General features: G+C 35.1%; 1 protein-coding gene across 1 annotated transcript in view; it reads left to right on the top strand.

Annotated features, from left to right (window-relative positions):
• The first annotated feature begins 3,060 nt into the window (after positions 1-3,060).
• LOC111376917 (putative lysine-specific demethylase JMJ16) overlaps positions 3,061-9,305 on the top strand; it is an 11,990-nt gene continuing 5,745 nt past the window's right edge. The window contains exons 1-9 of the mRNA XM_022999929.1: positions 3,061-3,207; positions 4,249-4,299; positions 5,320-5,476; positions 5,612-5,901; positions 5,999-6,070; positions 6,584-6,661; positions 6,821-7,348; positions 7,475-7,699; positions 8,211-8,372. Of these exons, the coding sequence (XP_022855697.1) occupies positions 5,617-5,901; positions 5,999-6,070; positions 6,584-6,661; positions 6,821-7,348; positions 7,475-7,699; positions 8,211-8,372 (1,350 nt within the window). The 5' untranslated portion in view covers positions 3,061-3,207; positions 4,249-4,299; positions 5,320-5,476; positions 5,612-5,616. The remainder of the gene's footprint in view (positions 3,208-4,248; positions 4,300-5,319; positions 5,477-5,611; positions 5,902-5,998; positions 6,071-6,583; positions 6,662-6,820; positions 7,349-7,474; positions 7,700-8,210; positions 8,373-9,305) is intronic.

Here is a 9,305-nt window from a genome sequence, read left to right as displayed (position 1 = left end):
ATGGGACAAGTATATGTATCCCCTTTGACCAATTCGGCCAAACACATTTCGGCCTGATCGTATGACTCGTCGTTGATGGTATGAACGTTAAAATTTGGGTCTTTGTAATAAGTCCCTTTACTAGAATTTTTCATTTGTTCTTCCTCTCTTATCAGTCGCTCATACCTAATCACATTCGCGCTCAACTGGAAAAGGTCAGGAAATTCCTTGTCCTGGAACTTTTTTTTAAAATCAAAGCTCAAGCAGCCCTGAGCGATCTTGACAAATTCTTTTTCGGGCAGAGGTACAAAACACTTGCTTCTTGCTGTCTTGAACCTTTGGAGAAAACTTTCTGCCCATTCATTTGGCATTTGACGTAGATTCGCCAAATCAGCCAAAGTGACTTCAGACTCAGTTTTATAAAACTGAGCGTGAAACAACTGTTCCAATTGTTGCCATGTTTAAACAGAGTTCGCTGGCAAGTTGACGAACCAAAAGAAAGCTACTCCTGTTAACGAACTAGGGAAAAGCCTCATTTTATGGTAATTGATTACATCACCACTTTGCAATGTGAATCGCCCTATATGTTCTAGAGTAGACACCTCTCCTAAACCGGTAAATAGTGAGAATTCTGGCACTTTGTACCCTATAGGCCATGGATATGCTTGCTCTACCCAATCAGGATATAGCTTTGTGTACGTCGGCCTAATGACGGGACGTACTCCAAAAGCCATCTGATCCTGTACGATTTCCATAATCTGGTTCCTCAACATGACGTTGGGGTCATATGGAATTCCTACAGGTTGGTTAACTGGTTGATTTGCATGAGGCCTGATGTTTGGTCCTTGATTGGCAACAAAATCACCATGATTAGGGCCATTATCATTAGCCTGAACATCTATTCTCTTATTACCACGTGGAATATTCTGTCCATTGTTTAGGACATTATCTCTCAGGTTTGGATTACCCCAAGTTAGGCATGCCACTACCATTGTTTTGATTTGGCACTGTAGTACCCCCTTGGTTTGAAGTAGAGGGACCAGAAAGCGGTTCTACCCCTTGATTCGGATTTAGGACCGAGGGATTATGTCTCACAATTGTCCTAGTTTGAAAGTGGTTTGTAAGAGGTATAGTCGGTTGACATATTTGGCCTACTAACCTATTCATTGTTTCGTTCAATGTCTTTAGTTGTTTGGCCATGTTATCATAGTGTACATTCCCATTTTGTGTAAATCTTTCCATATTATGAATACTTCGAAGATTTACCTGTTCAACGACATCTTGCGTGAGTTCTCCAAGTAATGCACGCATGGTTCGAGGACTCAACTCCGTCATTGGTTCGTAACGACTGTTACTGCTCTGATTCTGTCCATCTGTTCGTGGAGAGGCATGCTACTCCTCATATCGCTCGATCACAGACTGAATTCCTCCCTGACTTGCTGCTTCCTTATCGGATCTCTGAGGCATATTGTATCCCCTTTTGTACTTTCAATACCTAACACCACTGTCCCACTGAGCGTGCCAAATTATTTTGCGCGGGTTAGTCGCTAACAATTAAAAAGGATCGGACGATTGTGTAAGGGATAAACCTCTTGAGACAAAGTCCCAAAAAGGGGTGTTCTTTTATTGGCGATGACTTTACAATTGGAAACTAAAAACAACGTGCCTCCAAGGGGCGCAAGCACACGAGTTACTGAAAGAAAAGTGTTTAAGTCTAAAAACTAAGGAAATGAAAATTACATGTTCTCTGTTGGAGAGTTTTGGATTCGGTCTTTTGCTTCTATGTCCTTTCTTCCTTTTATACTTCATGGACGATCTCTTTGTGATCAACTGCCCTAAAAACTGCTTGATCGTCCTATAACTGCCCACTTTTTCGTAATGGCCAGCTTACGAAAACTGCCTCCTTTAACTGCTACCATTACTCTAAATCGTTCAACCGCTTTCGATTGAATTTCTTGAATCGTGAAACGTGATAGGGTTGCTCTAATAACTACTTTGATAACTGCACTTCTTGATAAGAGCGACGCTTTATGTTTGTTAAGACCTTAGGCGACTTGAAGGTTTGGGCGAGAATGAAGTAACAGCTCTGGACGACTGTATGACACTCCATTCGCTCAGATTATGGGCGACTTGCAAACTTGGGCGATGGCGTCACCGCGTTCTTGGGCCTCCTCATTTGGGCCTTCATCTTGATTTGTTCGATTGAGCTTCGTTTTTTGGGTTATCTGATTTGGGGATCCTCCAATTGGGCTTCACTCCTTGGGCTGTTCGATTTGGGCTGAATTTTTATGTGTCAACACGTACATAATTATAATTACAATAAAGTTTATATTTAGTTGTAATATGGAAGTTATAATCTTAATTATAATTGTAATTGAAGTTCTAGGACTACATATGTAATTAAATGTAAACTAATTTGATTTGGACTTTAATTAAAACTCCTACTTGAATTTTAAAAACTCTTACTTGAATTTGGAATTATTATTGTACAATTATCATAACTAATAAATAGAGATTACATGAAAACTAAACATTATATGAAATTGTACAATAATCATAATACATAATTTCGTAGCGTTCAAATTTAGAAAGAGCAAAAAATTATTTTTCTTCTTGTTTTTCAGTTGTCCCGATCAAGAATTAGTTTCTTAATTTAATCAAAAAAGGTGTTCACCTACCGGTGTTGTATTGATTTTGAAGAATACAATAGAAAACTTGAAGGTTTGAAGTATCAAAATTTTTAAGTTAAAAAAATGAAAGTTCATGATTTAAAATTAATTCAAAAATTGATCATTGAATTTAGATAAAAATTTCAATCATTTATTTTTGATATAACATATACATGAACATTTAAACGGTCTTGTTTATAGAATTAAAGAAATTTTTAATTTCTGAATAATTCCTCTTTCGTATTTCAACGACTCCTCAATAAACGATTATACCACTGGGATGATATCCAAGTGTTTCTCGGGAGGGAGATGGGGGGTAAGTACTGTAGAGAGAGAAACATTAAAATTCTATTAAATAGAGAGAGAAAGGTAAATAGGCTAGAGATAGAAAAGCATTAAAATTTTGTTATAATAATATCTATATTCCTATTGTCACGCGTTACACATACATATTACATTTGGGAAAGGAATCGCAAGAAATCGGCAAAGGAACGGTCCAAAATTAAGACCCAAACAGCACCTTACGCGTCAAAGCCAAACACTCCCAAAAGTGCATCTGGTAAGTTTACAAGAAAATTGTTACCTATTGAAACCTGGATACCTTTCTCATCCCGACAATTATCACACAAAATTGTTTTAATAAATATACAATTAAAAGGTCAAATTTTTAATTACAATTTGGCACTTGGACATGGTAGGTTGCACAGATTTCTGCAGAGAATTCATGGTTGCCCATAGTTTTAAATTTTTTAACAGTATGTAGCTTGGTTTTCAGGCTAGGGTTTTCATACTATAATTAAATATAGTAAATGATTATTTTGAAATCTTATTATTATTATTTTTTAAATTATAATTTCTAATAATTATGAATACTTATCTGAAATCTGAATGTTTATGAATATAAGGTTTATCACAGAATTGGAATTTTGGGTTTTGATCCTGGACCAACTTTTTAGTTCCCAATTTTAGGATTTTGTTTCTAATTCTGTCTGGAGATAATTTCCAATTAGATCATGTTGTTTGGCCGTTTGTCAGTTTTCCTGTAAACAAAAAGTGAATTGGTGGGTGCCATCTCACACATCTAGGTTTGAATTAGGGTTAGATCTGATAAATTTGATTATGCTTGCTTTTTAGCTTTTACTTTTAGGTGATATACATGTTTATGCCAACAATTTTACTGTTTATCAATGATTATTTTGAAATCTTATTATTATTATTTTTTAAATTATAATTTCTAATAATTATGAATACTTATCTGAAATCTGAATGTTTATGAATATAAGGTTTATCACAGAATTGGAATTTTGGGTTTTGATCCTGGACCAAATTTTTAGTTCCCAATTTTAGGATTTTGTTTCTAATTCTGTCTGGAGATAATTTCCAAGTAGATCATGTTGTTTGGCCATTTGTCAGTTTTCCTGTAAACAAAAAGTGAATTGGTGGGTACCATCTCACACATCTAGGTTTGAATTAGGGTTAGATCTGATAAATTTGATTATGCTTGCTTTTTAGCTTTTACTTTTAGGTGATATACATGTTTATGCCAACAATTTTACTGTTTATCTTATTTGATTTTATTTTCTGGAAAATCTGGGTGTAGGGATTGGAATCTGAGCAAATGTAAGTCAGAGGATCTTTTGGATCAGAATATGTAAGTTTCATGATTTCTACGTTTATTTGCTTCTAAATATTTATCATCTACCTGAGTTCGTAGCATTTGTTCTTGGTTTTCGCGATCAGGTGTACTGCCTCTTTCGCCTCCGCCCTATGGAACTCTTGTATATTGTTTTTTCATCATCAGTGAAAGGCCACCCTACATCTTGCCATATTGGGGAAATGTACCTTTTGCAGTTGAATTAATATATTCGTGTTCAACAATTTGTGAATTTTTTGAGGAACTTGGACAGAGAACTTGTGTATTGTTTGTGTTTGCATGTATGTGAGAAATATTTGATTTTTGTCTAATCAAGTTATTGACCGAAGAAATAAAATAAATAAAACTAGTTTTTTTATCTGTTTCTTCATGCATTTATGATGTAATTCATCCCCCCCCCCCCCCCCAAAACCCCCCCTTCCTTTTTTTTTCTTAAAAAAAAAACAAAAAAAGCCACCTTTCCTTGTTTCTTCCTTTATTTCCGCCTATATCAAATCGCCCGAGGGGGAGGGGGTGGAACCAAGGAAAACATTTATGGCAATATCATTATGAAAAGGTCAAATTATATTTTCATAGTTGTCTTAAATATGGAAATCCTTTCCATCTTATCCGGATATGTGACAAAACAAGTATAAAATTAACGTTGTGCTTATTGCTTCTGCTGATGTTATGGGTGGGGTGGGCGGAGCTAGTGCGGTAGTTTAGGGAGAAACAACATTATTTGTATATGTTGTTAAATTGGAGCATTTGGCACAAAAAAAAAATCTTAACATACCTACTGTTTTCACGTGTATGTAGCTTGCAAATACTTCTTTTTATTGTGTGAGCTCAGATTTGTCATGTATAAATTTCTTCCTTTACAAGCAGATCTATTTCAAAGCACTCACAGTGAAATTTATATTCATTAATTAGTAAGAAAAGAGCATAGGGCCTCGAACCCATTGAATGATATTGCACTCTCCAGTTTAAGGTATCTTTGCCTTACTTTTGTTTCTTTTGCTTACTATGCAAATATAGTTTCTTTTGGACATCGAAGAAGCATCTGGGATTGAATAAATATTCTGGGAGACTTTTCTAGTTCAAGTGTTTTTTGCACTTGGATGTCATATTCCAGCGGCTCATACTTAATGCTTCTGTAATTCCCAATTGTTATCAATAGAGGAAACATTTCTAGGTAATAATTTTTCTCCTTGTTTTTCATTAATAACAAAAGAAAGAATGTCATCTATTTTGCCCCTGCCCTCCAAGCAGTATGGAGAACAGTTTATTTCTTTAATCAGTTCACCGTGTGACTACTTCAATTTCTCAGCAGTGATGGGGACAGAACTTGCTGGACCTCGAGTCAAAGAAGAGAAAATGGAAATTCCATCAATTCCACCTGGTTTTGAGTCACTTGTTCCCTTCACTTTGAAAAGGGTGGACGATCATAAAGGTTTTTCCTCAGCATCAGTTAGTGTATCGGAGCCGCAAGCAAGCCAGTTAAAAACAGAGTTTGCATGTAAAAATGACTCTAGTATTATGAAGACCCTCAGGCGTAGATCTTCCATAAACTACAGCCAGTTCAGTAACAGCTCGAGTGATGATTCTGATTCTGAGCAGGTTAATCGAGTTTTAGCGTTATAATATATGTCAAAGTTTCATTTTCTGATACGTGTAATCTGAATTAATAGATTCTTATATATGTCCACATGTGCAGAAAATGGCTTCAAGGCTCCAGCTTCCTAGAGGGGTTATTCGTGGATGTGAAGACTGTAACAACTGCCAAAAGGTCAATCTTCGAAACTAATCTTATTTTGTTTTAATTCATGGGTCTGCGTTCAACAGAAAATATTTTGATCTACATGTTTGGCAAAGCTTAAAATGGAATTTAAGCTGATTAAACATACTTTTTATTCACACATTTCAAAGAGCACAACTTACTACCTATTTATTATTAACTTATTCTGTAGGTATCACAATTGACAAGTACTCTCAAAAGCACTTCCAAACAAGGATGATGTTGTAATCTGGCTCAAAAATATAAATGTATACATGTTATAGATGCATGTATAACTATGGGAACTTATATATGACCAAATATACCCCTCTGACAGCGTCTTACAATCACCAAGTTCGTGTGTAATCAAGTTTACAACATAGCTTAGACTGTGAATGACTAAACCCAAGTTTTGCAAACAACAGTGCTTTCCTTATGTTCATTAGTTTATCACATCTAATTGTAAAGCATCTGAAATAAATGGAACAGATACAGTATTTGATACATTCATGAATTTTGGAGCAGGTAACTGCAAAATGGCGTCCAGAAGAAGCTCGCAGGGCTGATCTTGTGGAGGCTCCTGTGTTTTATCCAACAGAAGAGGTTCTTATTGATCCTACCATGCATTTTCATCTACTTCACTGTGATTGTACATTAAATTCTTTTCTTTTTCACTCTAATATCTGACTTGAAGCTTGGATGAATTTTTAGATCTGAAATGATCATAATGATGAATTATCTTAATTAATGCTTTTCTACCAGGAGTTTGAAGATACATTAAAATATATCTCAAGTATACGCTCTAAAGCAGAAATTTATGGGATCTGCCGCATAGTACCTCCTCCTTCATGGAAACCTCCTTGTCCTCTGAAGGAGAAAAAAATTTGGGAGAGGTCTAAGTTTACCACTCGTATCCAGCGAATTGACAAACTTCAAAATCGGGATATAGTGAGAAAGGCATTGCAACTCAATCGACATAAGAGGAGGAAAAGGAGAAGATGCATGAAAAATGAAGTTGATCATGGAATTGCTAACTATTATATCAAGATTCCTGTTGATGTTGGACTACATGAGTCCGAGAGGTTTGGCTTTGACCCTGGTCCCGATTTTACACTGGATACATTTCAAAAGTATGCTGATGATTTCAAGGCCCAGTACTTCAGGAAAAACAATATTAGTTCAAATTCGGAAGGTAACAAAACTATGCTTGAGGAGCAGTTGCATCCCTCAATAGAGAATATTGAGGGTGAATACTGGCGGATGGTAGAGAAACCAACGGAAGAAATTGAGGTAATTTTGGAATGTCCATCTTGAAAGATTTTACGAATTAGACTATTATGTCATTTAACATTTTTCCTTGCTACATGATTTAATATAATTATTAATTTAATTATTCATATTGTGCTCCTTTTTTAGGTGCTTTATGGGGCTGACTTGGAAACAGGAGTATTTGGAAGTGGGTTTCCTAAAAATTCTCATCAAGCTGGTTCTGCTTCTAACATAAAGTATATCAACTCGGGATGGAACTTGAATAACTTCCCTAGGCTTCCCGGTTCTGTTCTTTCATTTGAAAGCAGCGATATATCCGGTGTTCTGGTCCCTTGGCTGTATATAGGAATGTGTTTTTCTTCATTTTGTTGGGTAAGGAAAAAGAGTTACTTCTGTATTAGTTAAATGATGTTATGGCTTTTCCAATACATCTGTACTTATAATGCTCCTTAATCTTTTCCTGTTTTGTCATTGCATAATTGATTCATGATGAATTGATGATGATTCAAGTGTCTTCATATGATCATGTAATCATGACCTAGTGGCATGATCAAATAACTGTTTTTGGTTGAAAATATTTGTGCAAATTAGGGATGAAGTTATTTCATGTTCAGATAGATAATTATTCTCGATGTCTTTAATACTAATTTTGTCTGCCTTTTAAGATGAAAAATTGTGACAAAAGATTTATGTCTAAAAAAGATGAGCATTTTGAAAAAAATCGAACTTAAGAGCATATGGCCTGTTTTCGTTACAAGAAAGGAAGCGTTCAACATAGTAATTATTTTCTTTATAATTAGTAAAATAATGGTTAGTACTGGATCAATTCAAGTGCTTTTATTTTTTGTCCATGTCAGTTAATTATATTTCTAATTGCTAACAGCACGTTGAGGATCACCACTTATACTCATTAAATTACATGCATTGGGGAGCTCCAAAAATGTGGTATGGTGTTCCTGGATCAGATGCTTTGAAACTGGAGGCGGCTATGAGGAAACATTTGCCTGAACTCTTTGAAGAACAGCCAGACTTGCTTCATAAGCTGGTAATCATTTTTCTTTTATATAGAGATGCTTTTTGAGAAAATAGCAATATAAAAATCTTAACTTCATTTAGGAGCTTTATAGGGGGCTAATATGGATACGGATTTTTTTTTTTTTTTTTTTTTTTTTTTCTATTACCGACTTTCCAGCCCTCCGAACTTGTAAAGATTCTTTTGGCTGTTGTGATAATTTAAAATTTGGGTGACACGAAAAGCAAGTTGGAGAAGGAAAATAGTGTTTACAAGAGAAGGAAATGAGTTAAAATAATAGAGATTCTGTATATTATAGGTCTCTAACTCACAAAATACACAGGCATGCACGCTTTAGCTACTATAGATTTCTCAATTACCATTGTTAAATATTCTATAAGCTATAAGCTTGAGGATTGTTCATGCTAATTTACATAAATTAGAGCGTGGATAGACTAGAAGTATTCCCAGTAGCCTTCCAAAGCTATCATTTTTTGACTTTATTTCAATGAAGCACTTCTTTATTTCTGATCAATTTCAGTTTGGCGAGCACGAGTCTTGAAATAATATTACTGGCTTTGACGAACATTTGTTCTGCTAATAGTTTTGAGACCGTCTTGAGAATTCTGATACATTTCATGTTTTTCCATTGGTTTTGTTTTTAACGTATTGTGTTGCCTGTTCCTGATGCTTGTTGAGCAATGTCCTATTAAAAAAGTCAGGTGCAAGTTACATTTCTTGTAGCAGAATATGTAACTTTTATGTGTTAAACATAAGAAAAGATTGTATCTATGTTTGGCCTCTATTTTTTCAAAAACTCATTTTCAACAACACATTCTTCCATAAAATAATTTTACACGTAAATCCGAAACTTTTCCTTATTTTTTAACAACGCATTATCAAAAAAATCACTATCCCAAAACACATTATCCCCCCTAAGAATTTTTTTTTGGTGGGGGGGGGGGG

This window comes from Olea europaea, unplaced genomic scaffold (assembly GCF_002742605.1).
Source record: "Olea europaea var. sylvestris unplaced genomic scaffold, O_europaea_v1 scaffold1576, whole genome shotgun sequence".
NCBI classification, from domain to species: domain Eukaryota; kingdom Viridiplantae; phylum Streptophyta; class Magnoliopsida; order Lamiales; family Oleaceae; genus Olea; species Olea europaea.
The sequence above is the reverse complement of the archived record's forward strand: the minus strand, read 5'-3'. Positions and strand labels throughout refer to the sequence as shown.